General features: G+C 43.4%; 1 protein-coding gene across 9 annotated transcripts in view; it reads right to left on the bottom strand.

The window, feature by feature from the left end:
* Positions 1-25,053, bottom strand: part of BRSK2 (BR serine/threonine kinase 2) — a 305,794-nt gene that overhangs the window by 102,756 nt on the left and 177,985 nt on the right. For all 9 annotated transcript variants that reach the window (XM_083864353.1, XM_083864354.1, XM_083864355.1 and 6 more), the window contains exon 3: positions 2,076-2,161. In XM_083864353.1, the coding sequence (XP_083720479.1) occupies positions 2,076-2,161 (86 nt within the window). The remainder of the gene's footprint in view (positions 1-2,075; positions 2,162-25,053) is intronic.

Genomic DNA, 25,053 nt, shown 5'->3' with positions numbered 1-25,053 from the left:
GTTTTCCGCAGGGAGCAAAATACCCCCAAGTCTTATGGAGCAAAGAAGGAAAGCTCAGCTTCTGGCTTCACAGGCATTCAGAGCAAGAAGAAAGCTTCAGGACCTCTACAGCTCATCCCCTCATGGCCTTTCTTCTGCATGTATTCATACATTGTCAGCACTGCCACCATCAGCTGTTTGCTCTGTTCATGCAAGAGTGTGTACTTGTGTGCATGTAGGGTTACACAACACAGAAACCAACACCATGAAGAACATTCCCTCTCTTTTAATCAAAACAGGGGTCTCACCCCCCCTTTAACCTGAATACAGAGAGAATGTCCTCTGCCTCTCTTTCCAGGATTAAAGGAGAACATCCTCCCTGCAAAGCCTGATTTCCCTTTGCTGCCTGTCTGCACACAGAGGCTGTGTTAGATCTGGGCCCCTGTCCTCATCTGCAGCAAACAGGGCTTCATGGAGCCATGACCATTTATGCCACTGAGGACAGAGCATTCAGCATGCAGCTCTGAAAACATCTGAGCCAGCCTCCACCCAGAGCTCTTTCTGGCAACTGCATTCCACCACGGATGGCAGGCTCTGCCCCAAAGGAGGAGGAGGAATCCAAAGGAAATTACTGCCTGCTCTACTAAGCTAGCCCTTAGGCAGAGAGGCCTCCCTTCTCAGAACAGGAATTCATTGCTCCAGTAACAAGACTGGATGAATAGTCCATAAGGGACTGTTACCTCCATTCAGCACACTTTCTTTGGATAAACAGTCATTCCCTTCTTGTGTTGAGACACTAAAAACAGGTCACCAGTGGATGGTGGCTTTTAAAAACTGTTTAGTCTTTTTTAACCACTCTCTTCTACCTGTAATAACCAGTTAAAAAGCTGGAAATAGCAGAGTTCCCTACTGGGTCACCCATTTCTATTTGGAGAACATTGATTTTTTTTCCTGTTGTGCCAAGATTAATGTGGCCTGTTTGTTTGACAACAGATACAACATATTTAGTGCCCTAAATCAAGCTAAAGTGATTGTCTGTGGACAACATCCCAGTCTGCCCTACCTGGCACTGGTAATGATCTGGAGAAAAAAAAATCTTAGAATAAAAAAGTTTTGCTACATAACTGTCCCTGCAGAACCATCAGTGGCCCTTAAAACAAAACTCTGTTACTGATGGGACAAATTTTAAACACTTTTAGTGAAAGTTGAGGGTTTCAATGAAAACTGTTATAATTTGGTTATCCAAATTATCCACTCTAAGTCTCGTAGTGGTTTGATTCAAAGTGGTTCCAGGTCTTACAGGCACAAACCTTCCTTCTCACTTGCTAGTTTAGGGAAAAATTGGTTTGTCCTCTTTCTTCTATTTTAAGTAGGAAAAGAAACAGCATATAAGCCTTTATAAGTAAAGGTTCACTCCAAGGAAGATATTGAGGTGCTGGAGAATGTCCAGGGAAGGACAATGAAGGGTCTAGGGCATAAGTCCTGTGAGGAGTGGCTGAAGGAGTTGGTATGTCTGGCCTGGAGAAAAGCAGGTTCAGTGGGGATCTTACCACTCTCCATAACTTACTGAAAGGAAGCTGTAGCCAGCTGGGAGTCAGTCTCCTGTCCCAGTTAAAAAGTGACAGGATGAGAGGAAATGGCCTTAAATTGCACCAGAGAAGGTTTGGATTGGATATTAGTAACAATTTCTTCAATGAAAGGGTGGTCAGGCATTGAAACAGCCTGTCCAGGGAAGTGGTGGAATCATCATTTCTGGAAGTGTTCTAAAAACATGTGGATGTGGCACTTGGGGACATAATTTAGTGGTGAATATGGCAGCAGTAGGTTAATGGTTGGACAATGATAAATCTTCCAATCTTAATGATTCTGTGATAGTACAGAAAAGAACATGAAAAAAGCCAGGGAAATAATGACTCGTTCGTTCTCATCCAAATACCAAATATCATGCAGAGACCAGCAGAGGGTGAAAACACACCTGTTCCATTCTTTTAGAAACGTTACCAAGTTCCAAAACCCTGATCTCCCTCCCTTCTTCCCTCCCACCCTTTCTTCCTCCTTCCCTTCCCATTTCTCTGGCAAAAGCCAGTAATACCTACAAATATTTTTTATTTTCGTAAACATCATGCAGCTTTAAAACGTGAGGATGTTCTATCAACTTCAGGATGGCTATTTCCCGCTCCACCTGGAAGAAACAAAAAGAAACAGAGAAGATTAGAAGCTGGGTCTTAGAATACATTAGGTATTGTCACACATTTTCTTCCCATTTATCCATTTTCCACTCCTCTTCATATGCAGAGGATACGGAAAATTGTAACAATGCATCTTATTTAGCACTTACATAATTTAAGAAAAATTCAATTTATTCAGCCTCAGTACTCCCTGCCCTGCAGAACCGAAAACGAGCAAAATTTCAAGGTTGAAAGAAAAGTCCCAATTCTACCAAAGAAAATTAGCTGTGGGAGTTACATGAACATTCAAGGCTGTTTCTGCCTCACAATACAAAGCAAATGACATATTCTCAAAGTACAGAGACTCCAAGATGTCACATAGGTCACTCTCCTAACCTCCCACAGCCACAGGTGTGGCTGCTCTATGAACTGCATACTAAATTAATGTTAGAAAATCCCCATCCTGAAGAACTTGCCATGCATGTCAGGGAGAAGATACACAGCTGTGTAATTTTATAGCTCCAGAACTGAGGCGCAGAAAGGGAAAGAAATATAAGAAGTGACATAAGTACAAGGCACAACAAGAAATTAAACCAGATTACTGGAGACACAGTGTTCAGACCCTTAAGCACAAGACTGTGCTTTCCCTCAATTCCCAGTCTGCCCAAGTGTGGCTACTTCCAAGAGCATGTTTTCAATGCTGAGTTAACAAGTTGTGACTAAGTCCCTGTAATTAGTGCAAGCCCTGTTCTCACCCAAAATTCCTATCATGACCACTAAGGGTATTCATTAGAGATGGAGTCAGTGGAATTACTCAGCTGTTAGCAAAATTGCTCTGCTGCTCAAAACCACACTGTATCTGCTCTGATTTGACCTAGGCTAAGTCGAAGGGAGTTAATGTAACACTGTGGAGACTTTGGATATGTGAAATAAGCTCTGCAACAAGATGCAGTCTAAGCATTGCACAGTCGGGCGTGCCAAATTTCAAGGAATCCAGAAAGGCAGGAAAAAGACCTAAAGAAGCAAACAAGGGCAACCAGGTAAGATTTTTTCCAGTCCTTTAAATAACTGATTGTCCTGGAGCTGCTATACTGACAAACAAACCATGAACAAACTACAAAACCATCCCTTAATGTCTCCCCTGCAGGGATCAGATGAGTAATTAGGAATTTGCCCCAGTACAGCTTTAGTTCTTGATGTCCTTTAACTTTCTGAGAGAACATCCTCTGCCTGAACACAGACAACTTTACCTGAATGCCAGTAAGATACTCTGCAGGAAATTAGAAAGTGGTAGTTTGCAGCACTGTGTAGAGGAGGATTTCCCAGTGTGTTGGTTACCACAGATCTCTCTTCCTCTAGAGCACCTCATAAAAACAGCAAAAGCAACTTTTGCACTACATCATCATCCTTAGCCTTCCTCACATACCAGGATGGAAGAAAATATATTTGTACATGTGCCAATCTCAGTCTTTCAAAGACACTTATTCCTCTCTGCAGAGTCAAAAGTCATCTGAGAGATTCCACTTCCACACTTGGGATCTCTGAAAATAGCTCCTTCAGAGAAGTGGGGAATGCATTCGAACATGTATGTACACAGTTCAGCACCGCCAGAACTGCTAGGAATTCAGTGATACACAGTGCTTGATGGTGACAGCTCTGTGGGTGTCAACTTACTCATGACCAGCACTGATGAAAGCTACTTGTACAAACAGGAAGCAAAAGCTGGGTAGATGTCAACTGTTCGACTACTTCACCACAGACCCAGGGGGTCGCTAGTTTATTCCATTTTTGCCTCCTCTTCAAAAAGACCTGTTACTCTTCTCTTCAACAAGATATGCACTGATACTTGCAGAGGGCTTGTTCAGCCCTATAATTGATAAAAGTTGGATTTGCGTCAAAAATGAGGAAAAACAAAACAGAAGAAGCACCCACTCTCACAACACTCTCCGAAATAGTACTGAGATTCACCATGAGCAACATGTGCTGCAGCTGCTCAGAAACTGCAACTCCAACAAAGTTCCTTTTGGATAGGGAAGAACAGGTATTTCATGGGGTATGCGACCAGTGCACCAGCTATGACAGGGATAATCCAACCCAAGTCTTCCTCTTGGGGATATCCTGCCTATGAAAACAAACTCCCTGCAGATGGGCTGTGTAACTGCATTGGTGATTCACTTCAGAGAAACTTCTTGGTTGGTTCAGTGGGAATGTAAATTCAGATCAAGTGAGTGATGGATGGCAGCATCCAGTCAGGGTCCTGCTTGGTTACTGTCCTAAAGCATGTGAAGTGGCAGTGACTTATGGCTACCACTTGGAGGAGGGAATTCAGCTACAGCACTGTGTGGCCTATGTTTGGTAACAGACAATCAGAATAGGAAGGCAATATCTACTTATGACCTGCAGATTTACTCTAGGAACCAACTGAAAAGAATTAACCCAAGTTGCTTTTCTTTCATCATAAATGTGTGAGTGTAGAAGGTTCTATGCATATTTTTAAACTCCTGGGAACTAAATCCTAAGAGACCTCCTACAATTTTGGAAGTCTCAATTTCAAACCAGGTATGTAGAGAACATCTGTCTTAATGTGCCTGGCAGCATTTGACTGCAGCGTGTTCAGTTCAGTGGTGTGTTGTCTGTGCCAGTCAGCTTTCCACAGTCTGCTACCTTTTCTATCTGTAAACCAAGGACAAAACTGATTTACTCATCTCAAGTAAGACTTTCAAGTAATGACCTTCAGTGAAATGGCTATTACGAAGGAAAAATGTCATTACTGTACTTCTCATAGTCCAGGACTTTGTCCCATGTCGAGGCACAAGACATGAGTGCTTGTGTTACTTTAGTATCTAGAGATTCCCAGTTCTCTAAACAGCAGTCTGATAAAGCTCATCCTCAAAAAAACTTACAGCAGTGTCCTGCCTCTTTATCCTTTTGAAGCAAAACAGTTTAGAGAAATATGCAACAGACCACCATCTCAGAATTACTGCAGTCTGTACTGATGGGTGACTCCCCTGGATCCTGTTAATTTTTTATATCCCTACAAAGAAGCCAGTAATTGATACGGGTTGGACACAGACTGTAGATCTCAATAGCGATGTCACTGATGCACAGCTCAGGAGGACCTAGCAGCCATCATGTCACTAGGAAAGGAGAGGTATCTGAACTCATTGGCAAAATAAGAGAGGCCTGAAATAGCATGCAGCTTTGCCTTCTCCCCCAGAGCTTTCCCAGCCCCTGGCATGTCTTTTTTGCGCAGCCCTGTGTTTGCAAGCCATGGAATGCTGTCCAGCTCTGAGCTGGCAAGGACAGGGGAGAGGAGAAACCCTGCAGGGGTGTTTGCTTTAATGCACATGCAATTATCAGAAAGCAGGCCAAGCTCAGAATAGCCTGTCTAGGGAGGCTCAGAGCCTGTGATAAACAGGAATCATGGAGAAACATTTGCCTAATGGTTAAAAGAGAAAAGAATAAAGCAAAGCTTTTCTGTTGCACAAACGCTGGGTCACATCACAGGATCCCAACTAAAGCCAGGGTTCCCTCATGCCATGGTGGGCTACTGACTGTGTCTTGAAACTGGGAGAAACGGCTGTGAAAGGATGTGCAGGGCAAAATGAGATGCATTGTAGCTGTGCAGGTGCCATGCAGGTGCCAATCAGAGGTTCTAAAAATCTGTGCAGGAGGTTGATTTGACAGGATGCTCCAGTGATTCAGCTAATGACAAAGTGCAACACAGGGGCAACGCGACCCTTAGAGGAATCATGCAATACTTTTCATCCCTCTCCTCCATCTCTACTTCACTGTCATTCTCTCCCAGAGGAAATCACATCTCTCTGGTTTAAGCCCATCTTGTCAACAAATTTACATTGGCAACAAGTGCTCTGCTCTCCTGCCTTTTGAGTTGGGCACGCAAGGTGTTAATTCACTTAGAAGGCAAGGAGGGCAGGTCAAGGGAGCCCGATAGGGAGGCCAAAGGAGCCTGTCTCAGTGAAGAAGGAAATTTCCTTTTCTCTTGCATTCATTAGCTCAGTAACTACTGGGTCACTCATGACCCATCTGCTCCTTGAAAAATGAGGCTTACAGCTGTCTCATATTACCAGGCTGTATTTTATCTACCAAACCTGTGCAAGTACTATGCAACAACCGTTGCTAGCAGTTTCTTAAAGCACACCTACATGCAAAAAGCTGGGGGACAGCAGATGACATTTCTCTTTTGAAGCTTTGAAGCTCACCAGCACTACACCAAAAAGCCTTCTCTTTCTCCATTAGCATCAGTAGCTCCTATATGGGTCAAAATGCTGGCTTGAGAAGGAATCCCAGAACTGCAGAAATGGTGAAGGCAGCAAAGCCCTGCAGAATGCAAACATGTTATGCTGTTTTCCCTACTCAGAGAGCAAAATGGTGCAGGGAGGGAAAGCATGGCAGGTTTTCTTGTGAAAATCAAGGTACTTGAGGTAACTAATAAATTGACCCTACTTTGAGGTAACTAATGAAATACTTTTCAGAACTCATGCCTGTCCCTCAGTTATGAGAAACTCATGCAGGACATGACCTTTTCTGAATTCAGAATTCTCTACACTCAGACTGAACTTCAAAGGATGCAGAGATTTGGCTGCTTATCCAACTCCTCAGGCTAAAATTCAGGTTGGAAACCTTGTACCAGAGCACCTACTTTCTCCAATGTCTGGCTTGCTGTGCAGTAATTTGCATTTCCATGATGAGGGCACAGAAAGCAGAGTAAATCACTCTGGTATTTCACTGAGTTGAAGTGGAAAAACCAAAGGCATCTCATAGGAAGAAACTAATATCAGGTTCTCTGAAAAGTCTGTGTTCCTGCCATAGCAGAAATATCACAGCAAAATACCTGAGCTTTTATTAATTTGGTACTTATGCTTTCATATTATGTGGGACTGAAAGTTAAAAATGGAGAAAAATGCCTGGCTTTGGTGAAGACTGTCCAGGTCACCTGTTCACTCTTGACCATAATGACAGAAATAGGCTATTCCTGAAATCAGAAGAGAACAGCATTAAAGCAGAAATGGCTTTATACAACAAGTAACTGCAGGCCCATTATGCCCTGTAGGGTCATCACTGCTGTGATGGGACATCGTTCCTCCAAACAGATTAAGCCATTACCAGATCTAAGCAATACCAAGACATCTAATGCATTATATCAATTTGCATCCACAGTTTCTATGGGAGCATAAATAGAGTTGAAATGGAAAAAATATCAGGGTTTAAATGATTAAACATTAAAGTATCTTCCTCTGCAGCTCTGAATTTGGCTGATTTTTTGCTTAAAATGACCTTTCATTACCTTTATTCAAAACTTATTCAGTAGTCTATTATGAATGCAAATGGAGAACCATGAAAGTTGTGCATCTGTGGGGAGTATTTCTTGCTGCTATCATAGCCATTAACCTCACATTTCTGAATGTACTGAGCCAGATTCAAAATGTATTGAAGTCAACAAAAGACATCAATTGACTTAAGTGGGATTTGAATCAGACCTTCTAATGATCATTAAGTGGTATCTGGAAGAAATCTTCTATTACACAATTTTGACTAATTAAATGTTTTAACGTGAATTCAGGTTTTCTAGTACTAGTAATTACAAGAAGATTTTACAAAAAGTAGATAAGTGAGGGGGGAAAACTAGACTTAGATCTCCACAGAATCAGACAGCAAGACAATGCTTTACAAAATACAACAAACAGACAAAATTACTGGAAAGCTGAGCAATTCTTCATTTTACTGAGAACTCTATTATGGTTTCATTCCACCACAATTTTTGTTTGCATGTGTGCTTTTCAAAGCTATTTCCCCATAAATGAAAATGAAAATAGGTATGTGTGAGAAGCAAGTGAGATGCATATTTGATTTTAAAATTTGCATGTGCAGACTTCTATACTGTGAAGCTTTAGGAGGGCAATTGCTTTCCACAAACTAGTATTATACCAAAATGTCAGTTTCTGCTTATCTTTTTCCATAGTCCCTTCAAAACTGCAACTCTTAAAGTTCTACTGAATTTCAAAATTTAGCATAAAGTCTGAGAGTATGAAGCTGACTGGACAGCTACTGTGTTAATTTTCTTGGAAATCCTTTCTGCTGCTGCCAATGCACCTCCACAACAGGATTCATGGCCTGGCCTGACACACAGATTCCAAGGTCTTGAAGGGACATATCCTACAGGTTATCCAGCCATGGAAAATCCTACCCAGGAACGTCACGGTTTAACTCTGTAGTTAACACCTGCCATGTTCCTCAGGGCTCTGCCATCAGCTCCTGAGTAAATATGGCACTTTGACTTATCTGCAGCGTCTGCTGCTTTAAGAAGCATCAGGGCTTCATGCAAGAGACGCTGATGGGAGCTGACAAGGAGTGGATTTATTCATTCAGCACTTGAGATGATCTGCTGCCCGGTGGTACACAGCTAACGAGTGACTGACACACTAGTCTCTGCCAGCAGTCAGCAGAATAGGCCCCTTTCACTGGAAGGCAAATAGCCTCCCTGTGCCTCCTGTCACCTTCAGTGAGTGCCACATCCTGGCTGCCATCGCCAAGTGGTGCAGGACACAGGACACAAACCTGCAGCCACTCTATAGGAGAAATAACCTGATCTTTGACTTGTTTTTCTTTTCCACCCCTTATCCTGGCTTTTAATGCTAATGCACACAGTGCTTTCTGTAAGTCGTGCACCCAGCCTGGCATTTATGAGAAACCCACCACCCCCACGCAGCCAAGTCTGTGTGAACACTGGTAACCACTGCCCCAAAGCCACACACTCAATCCCTGTGGTGTGCACAGCCCTCCTTCCACACCTACAGACCTCACCCCAAATGTAGAGCTGTAAGTCCAGTCCCCCCTAGCAAGGCACAGAATCAAAGAATCACGGAATAACCTGAGCTAGAAGGGACCCCCAAGGGTTATTAAGTCCAACTCCTGGCCCTGCACAGGACACCCCAAGAGTCACACCATGTCCCTGACAATATACTTTGTTCAAATCCTTCTTGAACTCTGTTGGGCTTGGTGCTGTGACCATTTCCCTGGGCAACCTGTATATAAATGTGTCCTGGGCTCATTTCAGGGGTATATATGGCCCTGTGCAGGTAAGGAGTGCAATTCATAAGCAATTTTCCCCCACCAGAAGTTACATCTGAAGAGAGAAGGTGCAGTCCTGAACATTTAATGCCTTGTGGGCTGCTATGCTAAGCTAAGAAAAACAGTCACTCCACACAGAGAAATAAGCTGTAAAATTAAGGGGTACAGAGAGTTCAGCTTCAAATAATACAGGTGCAGAACTTGTATTATGTGAGACATCACAGATTTAATATGGGCAATACCAAACATAATACTGGAATGCTGAAGCTAAAGAGTGTGTGGAGAATGCAGAAGATGCTGAATTCCATTAAGGAAATATGGGCAAGCACAAAGGAGTCAGTATAGCACAGCACAGCAAAATGTTCTGCCAAAAATACAGTGTGGAGCTTCTGAGAGCATTGGTTGAGGATATGATAAGGCAGAGGGGTTCCCAAGAGCATCTAGGAATGGGACTGAGACAGTGAAGTGGTGCTGACTGTACCATGGACTGGATCCTTGAGGGAGTCACCATCAATAGGAAGAGAAATTTAAAAGCACAGTTTTGGAAAAGCTTCAAAGGATGACTACTCTACCATTTCCTATGCATCTCAGCTAGCCTCTTTCTCCCTCTTCCCCTTTTTCTCCATTAGTCACACTGGCCTTGTTTAGCTCTTTGGCATTGTCTTACACAAATGTCCTTTACATTTTCTGTAATACTCTACCAGAAGCAATCAATGGGATTGCTACTATTCTCTTCTCTACATCTTTCCTTAATGGCTACCTCTGGTTCCCTTAGAAGAAATAAGGCAGGTAACAAATGCTCCAGGAGAGGGCAGAACAGCTGGAGCTCTGCAGAGATTGGAGGCAGCATTCCAGACTCCATTCCTGCCTTGCCCTTCTCTACAACAAGCTTAACAACATCACTGATTTCAAAGAGTGGAAAACAGAGAATATGATTTTTATTCTCCTGTCATTCACTTTTGGTTGCCCCTTAACTCTTTAGATAGATATTCGTATGTATTTGTCTATTAGGATCTCATTTCAGCTGAATTAATAAACTTAGTGAGATTCTAACAGCTGATGTCTAGAAGGGATTTTCCGGCCCAGTAGTCCCTCACAGCTGGCAGTGACAAAAGCAGAGTCTGAACCAACCCACAGCTCACCCCTTTGTTTACAAAATATGGTGTTGAAGCACAACTGCACCTTCCAGAGGGACACTATTCCAGACGAACAGCAGCATGGATCTCATCCAGAAACTGTGAAAAGGCCAAGGGCAACACATATTCACAGAGTTCATGTTTGCACTTTGCTTTGCAGTAAAGAGGGAGCCTTGAGGGGAGGCCTGGCAGCTGCAGGCAGAGGCATCAACAGCTGACTTCCTGCCAAACTGTGGAGCCAGTGCCTGGCCAAGCAACCCTCCAGCCCAGTAACCCTCCAGCCCAGTTCTTCTGCCCCAGCAGGTCACCAATGGTTTCTATCACCCTGCAGCATAAATAGCAGCTCCCACTTCCCACCTCATGTGCACCAGCTCTATGTTAGTACTTCCATGTCCATTCCACCTTGGGACACTGATCCCAAGAACTACTTATTCTTATCTGTGATAAGAAATCAGTCTGCTCTGTCCATAATTCTGTCCCCAGTGTGTCTCTTTAGTGACTTGATCATATTGGTGTATCTCTGTAATGACACAAACCAGCTCTTCTTCAGTTCCAGCCATCCCTGCCCACTGATCTGGATGTGGGATTTTAACTTTTTCATGGAGACCCACCTCAACCACAAGCATATTTTCTCATATCTTGCAAAACAGGGCTGAACAGCATGGGAAATCAGCGGTAACCTCTTAACACTTTTATCTGTGGGGTACCTATTTGGATGTAGCCAACAGCAGATGAGCTCAAAGACTGTTCTCTCAGCTCTGGCGACTCATACAACAGAATTAGTGGATTCAGCCTCAGCTCCAGGTCAGGAGTAAACTACTGGTGGACAGTTAAATGGCCTTCATTAACTCTCCCCTCCCTCACCTACTGCACACCTCAATTTGGAGAAAAGGCACAAGCTTTCAAGATGATGTTAACCCTGACACAACTGCCTTGTCTGTGGTGCCTGTCACTTCTTCCATCACATCAGGGATACAGCAAACATAGCAGCACTATTTGGGAGTTTTCCACTGGGGTTTAATCTTCAAAAGAATGACTAATAAGGCAGGAATTGAAGTACAAAGCAAGAGGCAGAAAGAGAGAAGAGAAGAGGAAATAAAATTGCCTGTTTTGCCTCAGTCTTGAGGCTGCCTGTGTTCACTCCCTGCCTCTCCTCAGGTTCAGCCTGCAACAGAAGACATTACAGCAAGACTTGTACTCCCCTCAGTGAAGACAACATCTTCCTCTGTTTTGTACAAGCAACAGAAGCTGTAGAAAATTAGTCCATTGCTGCCATCAGCAACCAGGATATCTCACAGCTGGGAGTTAAGAGATCAAAGACAGCAACGAAGGAACATTTTGTTTCTCAGTTATTTTATCTCTGCTCTTCTCATATCCTTCTCATCACACACCAGCCCCTTATTGCTGGAGGTGCTGATGACATCTTGCAGACTATCAACATCAATATCAGGATCAAGAAGCCTCTTGGCAAGCAAGGTATACAAACAACATTGTAAAGACAGTTTCTCGAGCATCTCAAAACAAGTGATGGGGATAAGCTAAGTCATTCCTTCTCCTCATTGTCTGAACCTGCTTAGGAAATGAGGACTTGAGACACCTCTGGCCATATCCACCATATGCTCTGATGTGGAATACAACAGTTTTTCACATCTTCATTATGTTTTCCAGTACATTATTCAGTCAGATCAGACTTCCAGAAGCACTCAGCCTATCTCCTTATCTCAAAGTTCGTGGGACTCTCATTACTGATTGAGACCAGAGTCAGTCAGTAATGATTGGCAAATTCCACCTTTAAGTTCTAGGTCTCTAGAGTGGGGTCTTGTACTATGAGGCCTGCCTTTCTCTTTATGAATCTGTGCCTCAGACATTACTTCTCAGATCCTGCAGTATTTCAGAGCTGTTCTAACGGTGAATTCTTCAGCTTCACCATACTAAGCCATAGTCAAACATATTCCCTACCCTAAAAAAGGTCCTCTTTTCCACACAATGACAATCACTTCTATAGTATGGTCTTGAATTTCCTGCGTCACTCCAAAACAACCTATATTGTTATGACAAGTGTTGTATTGCAGTGCAGATGCACCCACCAACACAGAGTTATTGCATAGAGATCAGAGAGAGCAGTGAAATTAGGGCATTTTAAATTTGAGAAGGTGGTATTTTTATTATTTCTGAAGAAGTTGTGGTTGTGCATCTTCAAAACAGTCAACTTAGGTGCCATTATTTGAGTCTCTTCCCATTCCTTTGTATATGTCCCATGTACCACATCTAACACAGAATTCTCAGCTATTTGGCTTTTGATGAAGAGCAAAGACAGGATGCAACACTTTGGTACATCAGGTGACAACACATCGCTAAAGAAAGTGCTAATGACTCAGAAATTACACAGCTAAAGCAACAGGAAAGTTCCAACGTTTAGCAAATCAGCTTAATTCTCTGAAGACAACGGACTTGGATGGACATGCTTCTTCCAGTTAGTCCTGAAAGTGGCAGAGAATGCATTCCAAAAAAAGTTGAAAATTTGGAAACTGGGGTTCACTTAAATCATACCACCTTAGGCCTGTACACCTTGGGATGTTTTGGCACATATATAGGCATCCTGCTTTTACAATCGAATTCAAACTCCCTTGCACTTGTCAAATACTTAAAAAAAAACACTTATATGTGCAGATTGAAAAGTGCTCACGAACAATTTGCTGAGAAAATGGCAGGCTAAATTTGAAACCAGCAATATTTGAAATGGACAGTTGGGCTAGATGTAACCCCCTCCCACCCCGACTTGTCAGTGTTTTCTTCAAGAGATCACATTCATCAGTCAGCTGAACCTTGTTCCCAGATGTCTGGAATATGTGAAAAACAACCTGTGAATCAGGGAGCTTTCCAGTACTCAGCATTATGGTCACAACAGAGTTTTGGAATGAAAAGGCAAAGGATGCTGTTCATGTCATCCTCTCTCTACAGAAAGGAAAACCAATTACCTCTTTTTATGAGACATAATTAGCTTCCTTCTTTCCAATGGAGAAAGCCTTTCCCCCAAGCTTATACTGCCTCCCACACAAGCACAGGACAGACAAAAAAGCAACCAAAATCTTGCTGAGGCGGATGCCATGCTGAGGAAACCCAGCAGTAACCTCAGATGTGAGGAAACAGTGCCTGTGCTGTGAGGTGCACGTGTTGAATCCTGCCTTATGCAAACCTATTTGTGAGGAAAGTAGCACAGAGATGCTTTCCTTGCACCATATAGAACTCAGAGTATCAGCAGCTGGTAAGGAATTGTGGTGATTTTAGGAGTCCATCTCTCTTCCCCGCAGAGATCTACATAACATTAAGCAGAGTTTTTCCCCTTCCTTGGTAACAGTCTTACTCCATTCCCAAGTGGACAAGTTGAGGGTTATTCACAGTTTTGTCCTGTCCTTTGGCATTATTCTGCTGCCCACATGTTCCTGTATTTAGATTAGGACAATGTTACACATCCAGACAGGGAGCCTGTTCTTTATTTTAGAGTGCATTCCTTAGGCTACCACAGAAGCCACATAAAAACAACCACATTCTGTGAAATCCTAGAAATCCTAGAGACTGTGAGAACCCCTTTTTTTTTGACTGTTCCTTCTTTGGTTTTGCATTCTTATTCTTGCTAACGTTTCCAAATTGTTAACCACTTTTTTCCTAAAGCAAGAGTGATTTTCCTGGTAATTTTCCACACATTTCCCATATTCCCTTCAGGATGGGTGGGGACTTGGAACTTGCAGAAAATGTTTTACTTCCATTTCAAGAAAGTGTTTGAAGTGCATGCTTAGTCTACACCATGACTGTATAGCAATAAAAGCAATGAAAGACAGAAGTGATGAAAAGAAAGTGAGAAAAAATCACCTTGCAAACCCATAGGAGAGTTACACATTTAGTTTGAAATGGTGGCCAATGTGAATGTTTTTGGTGGCCAACCAGGAAGTGGGGATAGTCTTTACATCTAACCTGTTAAAGATGCATTTTGCAAAGCTACTTTTTTGATGAGATTCCTTTGGACATGTCTTCATTTACTGTCGTCCCTCTTCCTTCTATGGGAAGAGTGACCTGTTTGAGAAACCTGAGATGTCTCCACAGGGTATAATTTAGCACTCTCCAGGCTTGCCAAGATCCCTGGAGCTCTCTGGTGTCTCTCTGATCCCTTATCTTGCTCATGATCTGCAAATGATCAGTCAGGTAATGACCACAGGAGAGGAGGCTGCTGCCTACCTACTGAAGGCCTGCGTTTGTCAGTTCTACCTTCAAACAAATGAGCAAAGCTTCACTTAAAAAAATATACAGGAAGCCCTGATACACTCTTATTAAGGAAATATGAAGCAGTTCTTTATAGCTGATATAAGCAAAAGAGGAAAAAAATCTAACAGCCCTCCTTTAAAAGTGTTCTGAGTATTTTCAAATAAGGCAATGTTCATTGGCGAGAGAAAGAAAATGTGTAGTACATAGCTGTGTCCTCTCTTTGATCTTAACTGTAATGGCTCTTCCTAATGCTTTTCCATGACAAGTGTGGATGTTCTCCAGACTCCAAATGGAAGTCAGCGCTTCGAATCAGCTGTTTAATAGGATCACTCCAATTGTGGTCTCCTTTAGACTTGAGGATACACCAGAACACCCAGTTTGCAGCAAGTTTCCTTCTGGGAGAAGAGTCTGATGTTACAAGAGAACCCAGGACCTCAGAGGTGACACAGGACTGCAAGAATCTATAGAGAGTTTACATGAATGAATTAGTCTGAATTTCAAATGTAGGCCAGAAGCAGCCCGCCCAGCCTAATTTTTTCTCCCTCGTACTGTTTATTCAACCAAAAGGATTTTCAGACGACCTGAGGGGATTGCCTTCATGGGTGAGTGTGCATTTTACCAGAAGTCCTATTTGGCAGAATGACTTTTATTGTAAGCATTTTGGTTCTGTTGCTCCCGCCGCGTGCTGCTTTTCTTGGTTTTCTGGCTGCCTCCAAATCCTGTGTGAACTTCCCTTTCCACAGCACACCAGGGATCCAGAGATGCACAAACTACATCACTGAACAATCATTTTATGCCTCAAGCACTGCCAAACAGTTCCTTGTGCAGCTTAGGAGGGCATATACTGCTGCTCTGCTACAGAATACCAGGGTGTCCTTCTAGACACCCTAGACCTTCATTTTGGCTGAAATGCCACCTGTATTTTACAGGAGTGATCCTGAACCAGCAAAACAATTCTGGCAAGGGTTTAAAATAGGAATTGTATTTTCTTTTTAACTGAGAGAGAGAATTGGAGAATTTCCTTCCTATGACACCTCTTTAAATAGAGTTGCTCTCCCCAGTGCCGAACTCACCTAATGCCAAGGGGTCAAGCTCTGTTTCTTGAGTGCTTTGTTCCCCTGAACATATGGGGGCATGAGATAAGTCCTTGTCGAAGCCACCAACGATTTAAACATCAGCACCACGAGGAGCAGCTGCCTTCTATGCAGTCAGCTCTGTAAGCCACCCCCAGTCCTCTGTGCCGTATGGGAGCAGCCCACTTCTCCCTGGGGGATCCCCCCAGCCAACTCTGCAACGGGCCTTGAGCTCCACTCCTCACATCCAGCCCGCCTGCTCCTTAATCTTTTGGGATGTGACAGCTTCTGCCACAGCTGCAGACACCTAAAGACTGAGCATGTTGTCTCCTCATTGCCACACAGGGCTGTTCTCCCTTCCCCAACTGCATTTAAAGAGAAACATCCCCCACTTTTTTTTTCTTCTTTTTTTTTTTTTTTGGTGCTGCAACAAAGGAAACAGAGGACCTTAGAAGCAGCAAAAAGATTTGTAATGCATTCCTCTCAGTGGCTGTGGCTAGCTCTCGGTTATACTGATGCTCCAGCAGAGTCAGGGCATTAAAAGCTATGCCTGGAAGAAACCTCCCACACAAAAGGCCACTGTAATTCCTGCAGAGTTAGACTAAAGACTCTGTGCCAGTTTCCTACCCAGGTATGTCAGGCACACATGTAAGTACCAGCTGTTGGATGAAACACAACTGCTATTCCCCTTCAGTCCCTGGAGTGTAAAATCATGGTAATCAAAACAAAAGTCAGAGCATTTGTGAGGCTCCTCTATATTTTCCTTTGAGACAGGTGACTTTACTGCCTTTAATGCAACAGAGAAAGCTGGCTGTGCCCTTCAAGCTACTGACAAATGTAACTGCTTGGCAAAATGCACTCTGCAATACTGACAGGAAAGTTCTCTTACAATAATAGCTTTTCCAAACCAGAGATCATTCACCAGCCAGAACAGGACTATCAAGCATTTCCAAAATGTAAGGTGCAATCCCATTTTCCAACTTACCAACACAAAAATGAGGGAGCTGCACAAGACCTGATGTGCTGGTGCAAAGCAGATGCAGCAATGTCAGAGCTTCTATTCCCTCTGCAGCACTGGCTGAGCACAAACAACAAACAACAACCTCTTCACTGTCACAGATGACCCCTTACAATGGGGTTATTTTGTCCTGCAGGACAAATAGCAGGAACCCAGAGAGAAATTAAGAAAAAGAACTGCTTTCCACAGACCCCCAGGGCAGCTTTGATGCCCTCGGGGCACTTCTACCTTCACACAGGACTTTACAGTCTCTTAAACCCAGTGAGAGAGAATTTCATGTTTCTTTGATGGCGACTTTCACCTGAATCCCTGTCTTTCCTTTCAGTGACACCCCTCTCTGCTGTCTGCTCCCTCCCAGCCCTCAACAGTCTGGGTGTAGCCAGGTGCAAGGTAGTCTATTCAGGGATCATCGCCATCCTTTTTGCATTTTGTTCCTTTGTCCTTTCCAAGCAAATTATCTTTGGGACCCTGGAACAAGCTGTCACTTCAGGCTGCTGCAGGGTTCCACTATCACATGGACAGCAGCCCCAGGACCTGCAGGACACATGTGAGCAGCAGGCTGTGTTAGGAAGCATCAGCACTGAACACCTCACTGGCACATCTTCTGCACCAGGGACTGCTGTCAGGCGCTGTAAAACCATCTCCTGGTGCTAAGGTAACCTGGATCAGGCCCCTGATACCCAGGAGCACCCTTTTCATTCCCAAGAGAAATGTTCTTCAAACTGGAGCATAGGGATTTCCTTACATTAGAACTAAGGAGCTTTCAATCTCTTCTTAAAGGAGCTCTTTTTTTTTTTTTTTTTCTTTTTCTTTTTTTTTTTTTTTCAATTCCAAAATGCAACTATTATATTTTTTTTTTTTTTAAATCACCATTGAGAAACACTAAAAAGCTTTCTGTTAATACTTCTTATAGTTAGTATTTGCTTCCTGCTGGGAATTCACGTGCTGTCAGTGGAACCTTCACCAGATGTTGACGACTTCCCCCATCAAGAATGCCCCTAAGGAAGGATGCTTTCTTTCCCTGTGGCCGCTCTCCTGGCTCTCCTGCAGGAGGCAGCAGCAAATAATGCCCACAATTTCAAAAGGTCCAGCAATGTTGGGTTCTCTGCACTGAAGTACCCTGGGGGTAGATTTTCAGCTGCTTTACTACCCACGGTTAAGATATTAAGAAGAATCCCCTTTCCAATGAGGGGCAATATAAAAAATAGATTTCCAAATTTTTCACACATTGTAGTGGACTGGTCTAATGAGACTCTGGACTAAGAATGGAAGCCAAGCCCCTCTGAAAAGTCTATGCCTAAATTTTGGAGGTGATAAAAGGCTGCTGCAGGGTTCCACTAAAGGTAGGAGTAGTCAGTCTCATTACAGCAAATGTTTTCTACACATTCCTCAAGAAAAGAACTCCAAATACAGGGCACATCTATACTGTTTGGCATAAATACACATCTCAACCAGAGAGAACACTGAAAGGAAAGAAAAAGTGCAATACCTTATATTGTATCAATATACCTAGTTCCAAACTTGAATTTGAATGCCACGTGCATACAAACCCACCTTTGGCATACCTCCAAACAAAATCATAACCACCTAAATCCTCAAGGTTTCATGGGGTGGGGTTAAAGTTGGAATGATTATCTGAAATGATATCCAAAGTAAGCCATAAAGCTGTCTAAGGGTCTCCTAACTTAGTCTGGCTTCACTGGGTGGCAAATGCCATCATCAATATTGGCTTGCTCTGACAGGATATACAAGGGAGGCTGTGAAGCTGAGGTGCTGATTTGTAATTCAGAGTCTAGCTTCACTTTCTGATTTTCTTAATAGCTTCTTTTGCCCTGCATGGGCTACTTAATCTATCTGTGTCATAGTTCAGTATCCAGAGAATGCAGACACTAAGATATTGGATTTTACCCACATTTTCCTGGCTTTTTACATGCATTGCCTGTTTAGATATAAATGCTTCAGGTCAGAGGTGGTCCCTTCATCTGTCTTTAAACACAGCTATGATATCTGGTATGCCAGGACACGTGCTAAGACACTCCCTCTGACAAATGAAGAAATGACATTTCAAATGTCATCACTAACTCAACTTAGAGCCTGCAGAGAACAAATCAGTGGGGGGTAAAGTCTGCAATATGTCATATGGAGCAAAATACAAGTTCAAAGCATGCTGCCACAGCTCATTGTGGTTGGTGCTGGGGCTCTTCTCTACTGCCCTGGCTCCATGCACGGCATCAGGAGTCAGCAAGTAATTCAGATGTCCTTATGCAAGTCAGGAAGAAGCAGAGGCACTGCACACACTCCGAGCACAGGAAAACACAATAAGTAAGCTGGGAGGGAGGGCAGACGGCATTACAGGTGGACTAGAAATAACAGAGCAAGCTTCATGCTGAAAAGCAGGGAATCTTTGTCATGACAACAGAGAGAGCTGTTAAACTACACAACACGCGCAGGGAATGTAAAGACAGGCAGTACGCTGGCAGCACTGCAGCAGTGAATGATGGTTTATTTTTAACAACAGTTTCTGAAACAGGAGCTGGTGATTTTGTTTGTCACTTTTTATTTCATCCAATTCTCTAGATGGATACTAGATCCTTTTGCAAGATTTTTTTTTATTTATTATAGTTTCTCCTTGAAGCAGAGACTGAAAATGCTGTGATAAGTAGATTGAAAGGTTCACTTAGTTTCAGCTGCAGTTTCCCTAAGTGCTTCTGTGTCCCCTGCTGAACTGCTGTTTTGTAATGCAGTGGAGGTAGAGCACGCTTTGGGGATATTCCACAGCTCTCCTCTTGCCTCCACCACACCACAAAAGAACCATTCCTCATCTCTCCTCCCTTCACCCTTCCTTTCCTGTAAGGGGACAAGAGTGACCAAGAAAGAAAGGTGTACCATCACCTTTTTCCCACCAACTAAAACCTTGCAGACCTAAAGCATTAACTAAGCAGTTTCATGCTTCGCTCCTGCCTCACATCCTTCAAGGTGTGTGAACACAGCTTGCTGCAGACTAAGAAGCCACACAGCAAACACTCCACATTGGGGACTAACACTGGGGGACCAGAGGATCCAGAGCTGCAGCTCAGTGGTCTGAGGAACAAGCTCTGCCACTTTGTCCCCCTTAATAATGGGCAGTGAGCATAGAGGACAAGCGTGACTAGGTAGGAGAAACCAGGCTATCCAGGGAATCGTGCCACGCAAGTGCTGGGCGTCGCAGTCTGTAATAGGGGTGAGTCAGACTCTGAATTGCTGTGCTGCTATCTTAGTTACAGTAGATGCTAATTCAGCTGGTCAGGTAGAGTGTGCTTTTAGGAGGCTAATATGAGCAAGCATATTGAGGCTCTGGCTCTCTTTTCCAGGCTTCATAGCTGTTCTGCCTATCCTAAAGGGAAGATACACTTGTGAAACGCAAATGCACAGCAGGATCTGGAATACCAGCCTCCTCTGGAGTTTTCTGGGATGGTGTCTAATGCAAGACTTTGAGCTGTTTGGAGGGTTAATGGGGCAGTTTATTCTTTTATGGTGTTTTCAGAGGCAGCTGGAGGCAATGTGGTGTGGAAGGTCTCAGTTTCAAGCAGGCACCTACCATCTGCCTCATAAAAACCAAGGTGGAAACTTTAAAAAGACTGATTTCAAAAGAGGGAAACTATATGACAGAATGTCACTGCTCTCTGCTCTGATTCTTTAGTACCCAGCAGGATTTGAAAGACTCAGTGTCCAACCTAAAGCCTGCTGCAATTAGCTGAAAAGAGACTCACACTGGAGGGCACTGGATCAGAACCTTGGCTCTTGGACCCTCACTGCCACACCTGCAAACTCTTAGCTGGTCTTTCTATGCGAAGGAGAGGTGAAAGGGTAGTAAAGGGGGATGAGACTCAGTGCTTGCCCTTTCCTGAAGAGATACTCAGTGCACAGCAGCAGTGAGACAGTCCTCTGGGTGCTGCTGCATGAGGCAGAACAGACACAGCCCTTCTCTTTGGTAGCTCTATGGACCTGTGGTGCAGACAGTGACAACAGCTTGTCGTTGTCAGCTAACACAAAGCTACCATGGCAGTCTGCTGAGAGAAGACCCAAAGTGCCATTTTTAGGGTTAGTTTATTCTGATTGGAACTGTATTCCAGTCCCTTTGGGTGTGACCCTTTTCTTGGAGTTTTCTAGAGGGAGTGAAGGAGCAGAGGTGAGATTCTTAGCCGAGACATCAGAGCCAAGCTGTTCTCTGAAACACCCTTTGTTGCTGTCCCTTCGCAAGCCTGCAGCCTCCGCTCCCTCCTCCCCTTCCCAAAAATAAGCTCCATGATGTAAAAACATTCCTTTGGGGCTGGAGGTGGAAAAACTAGGACACCACAGTTTGGAAAACACTCAGCACTGCATGAAATATTCACTATCAACCGAAACAGGTTTACCCGGAGGAGGGTACGATGAAGAGGGAACAGGGAATCAATTTCACTCTCCTATGGTTTGTTATTCTGGCTGCTTCTTCTACTCTCCAAATAAGCAAGGCTTTTTGGAAGCTTCTGTCTGACCCAATTCCCATTCCCTCACTTTTCAGTCTGTGTATGCCTCCTGTTTTGTGAGCAAATAAACACTCATCCTAAAGGCATCTTTGCCCAATCCTAAATACTCCTGCTCTCCTGAACAGGGCTAATAATGTAACAATTTATCAGAGAGAGAGAGAGCCAGAGAGTGCATGTGCAGCTGGGAGATCCATCAGCTGAGCACCACCAGATGGGGACTGAGGATTACCCCAGCCCCTATGAAGGGTCTTCCCTTTCCCTTCACAGGGCCACCTTTTCTGCTCTTCAAACACTGCACATCATCATTGGGTGCAAATCAAAATACTTCTCTCTATAACAGATTGCCAAGTTGTTTGTTCTGGGCTTTGCCCAATGCAAATGACAGAAAGAAACATGGAAAATATGGAAAGCAAGAGAAGGGGCTGTGGTGATCTACCACCCTCATGTGTTTGCATTCTGCCTTCTGCAGGTACAGCCGCAGCTGACATCAACTCAAGTCTGTGGTCCCCTGTAGGTTTCCTGGGATGGGAAATCAAGGCAAAACCAAAATGCCCAGGCAGAAGCTTCAAGGGAGGAAGATGATACAATTTCCAAGCTCTCAAATTGACAACACATATGGGAAATCACATATTTAATTTTTCCAATGAGCTCTCACAGAGAATGGAGCTTACACACAAAGTCCAGCTCCCATACACTGACAGCTTTAAAAAAAAGCTGCAAATGGAAGCTAATCTGCAATTAATTCATTTTCCATTCAACCAAACCCCAAACATGTTTTATGAAACAAAGCAGCTCTTTAAATGCTCCAAAGGGCATCTTCCTAATGGTGAAGAGCATGTGCACCCAATACTTGGTCTGCTCCAAGTGAGGATCTGTATTATTCTACCAAGCCAGGGAAACATAGAGAAGCTCATCTCCCTTGATGCACACAGTTCTCTCTCCACCCTCACAGCCAGAACTACTTGGCTCACTGGGATATCCCAATCCATCCCCCTGAGACCTCTAAAACAGGCACAACGGGATTCAAGTTATGGCCCAAAAAAGCCATGTGCACCCCTGGATGTGTGAAGTTGGTCCCATATTTACAAATGTTATACAAAAAGTAGGATTTATTCACTCAGATGAGTTTGGTCTTATAATTCAGTTCTTCGTGCTGTTGAAAAAAGATTTTTCTTTTTGTTTTATATCTATCAATTACTATGTCATTGTTCATATTCTTTAAAGACCCCACTGAACATCATGCCGTTGTTCTGATACCTGTAGGTGCAAACGAGACAGTTCCAGCCTTACTGAGAGTGGGAAGGCAGTTAGGAATGGAGCTTAGAACAGGGATCTGGCTAGTCCAGAGGTTTCCCAACACGTATTGGCAGCTGTTGCTTATGGAAACACACTAACAAACTAAGCAGTGAGTCTTCCCTAGTGCATCTGCCCCTCTCACCTTCTGGCAATCAGTGAGGAGCACTTGACCTGGAATGTCTATCCAAAGAGCTCTCTGACTCTCGAACCTACACAGGCTTTAGGCTTCCATTATTCTGTAGTTTCACTAGGTGTTTTTTGTTCATTTTACCTGCCCTAACACAATCATATAATTAATTCCCAGTCATTCTGGCAGATCTCTCATTTCTTAAAAACAATGTTCTCATGATAGGCCTATGGTCAACGGTAGCCAGGACAAGGACTCAGATTTCAGAGTATTTGGGAAAAGAAATTAAGGCAACCTCCCAGTATAATTTTCAATCTATTTTTTCCCCCAGGAATTAGCTCTGTTCAAGAATTCCACTCACTGAAAGCAGCAGCGTTTTCTGTTCTATTTAGTGAAACTACACAATAAATGACTGTCTATGTTGTTTTTCTTTTTTTCTCTGTAAAGACAAAGAAATCTTTTCCTACTCATTAATAAGAAATTCCTAAATGATAATGCGCTAGCTCTCTTCACTAATGCTTTTCTAGAGAAGTAACCACTGGAAAAAAGAGAAGAATCTGTAATCGCTGGCAGATTACAAAGGACTAAACAGATGGATAACAGGTACGTGTCATGTCACAATGGAGGAAATGGCCTGGTGGAGAAAAGTCACAGATGAGCTCATATTTATACCAGTGAGTTAAGCTGATAAATATTTATTAGTTCAGATGCTTGGCAATAAACATCTAGTTATTTTTACTACTTGCTGCTTGTGTTTGCTTTTAGGAATAAACTTGTCCTTTATGATACGAAAATTTGCTCTTTAATTAAGATAAATGAGAACAGTTCTTAATGGGGTGCTCCATTTGACAAAGGTCAGTTCTGTGCTGTCCCCCCAGAGAGCTGCAGCGGGAGGTGCCCTCGGTGCCAGCATCAAGGACGACCACTGGCTGAACAGCAGTAGAGTATTCAAGGAACTGCACATTTTTGCTGTACAGACAGATCTCTTCAGACTAGACTTCTCACCAGGGGATGGTGTATTTGTTCTTCATACAATGTCAGGAATACGAAGAAGTCACATGGCCACTGTTCCATTCAAAATTACAGTCTCTGCTAAACAAGCAATGCCTTACTACCTGCGTGAACCACTATGCAGGTTGGTTCTGGTGGCTTCTGCAAGAAAAACCAACAGTGCTCCCAGGGGTTTACAAATTGCTTAAAGAGACACTGTCTAATTCCTACATACTCTGCAGAGCTTATTAAAATCCTCCAGGAGACAGCCACAAGCACAATTAGAGCTGGTTCCAGTAGCACACAGCTGCATCCTGTGATAAGCAGGGGATTGAGTGCATGGCAACACAATTTGACTCAGCCAAAACGGCTATCGGGGGGACTGATCATCACTATCTTCCCTTCTGACATGCTGTCACTGTGCTGGCAGCAGCAAACTTCATAGGGAATAAGCACACCTGGGACACAGCAGAATTTGGCAGGCACCTGGAACTCAGCAGATGTCAGGTGTTTTATATAGCATGCATTTTCCCAGGAAAGTCAGTCCATTTGGATAAATATTCACTGATGCAAATGGAGACACCAACCCTGCTTTCTTCCACCTGCTAGCCACATTATCTGGGAAAGCCTGGCCACCATTTATTTATTTATTTATGAGGAATGTTCTTTGAGAGAGGATGTACCCCTTTTGTCTCCAAGCAGGAGTTATCCCTGCATGTCCCTTCAGTGACAGCTGGTGTTTTGCCTTCATCCCGTAACAGAAGACACTGAGGCCAAGCTGACCTCATGAGCTCAGGTTCAGGGCTCTGTGACATTTCATCAGTCAAAATGCCCCAAAAGCTTTTGGACCCTTGTGTGCAGCTGCAAACCACAAGAGTTTGGGGTTTCTGGGGCAGAAACAAGAGGGAAAGTGAGCAAAAGGAAAACCAGTCTCAATCTTAGGGAAGGTTTCCGTGGATGCATGAAGTTTTATTTGACATACATGGGCCATACCACGCCTATGTCTTCTAGTCACTGGGCTCCATATACTATCTTGTGATAAGGTAATTATCCATGTAAGGAAGAATGCATTAAATGTGAATAATTGCAGCTTATTGCTGATTGATTTCTTTCACATGAGAAAGGGGAATATGTCTGGCATCACCGAATAATATTTTAAGTAATACTTAATAAAGATCTGATGCGCAAGCCTTAGGGTTTTACTTGCTCTTTACTTTTGGGTTAGGCACTTGTGGCCCCCTACAAACTGGAAATGACAATGCTTAATTTGCAGGACTGTGATATAGTTTCATTCACAAATTCTTCATGGGTTTCTGGTGGAGATTAATTCACGATTTCTTGCAAAGCATTGTGAAACTCTTTAGTGAAAACCAGCACACACACAGAGTGGTACAGGGGAAAGGTATTAT

This window comes from Zosterops lateralis, assembly GCF_965231275.1.
Source record: "Zosterops lateralis genome assembly, chromosome: 6".
NCBI lineage: Eukaryota > Metazoa > Chordata > Aves > Passeriformes > Zosteropidae > Zosterops > Zosterops lateralis.
This window is presented reverse-complemented; position numbering and strand designations above follow the sequence as displayed.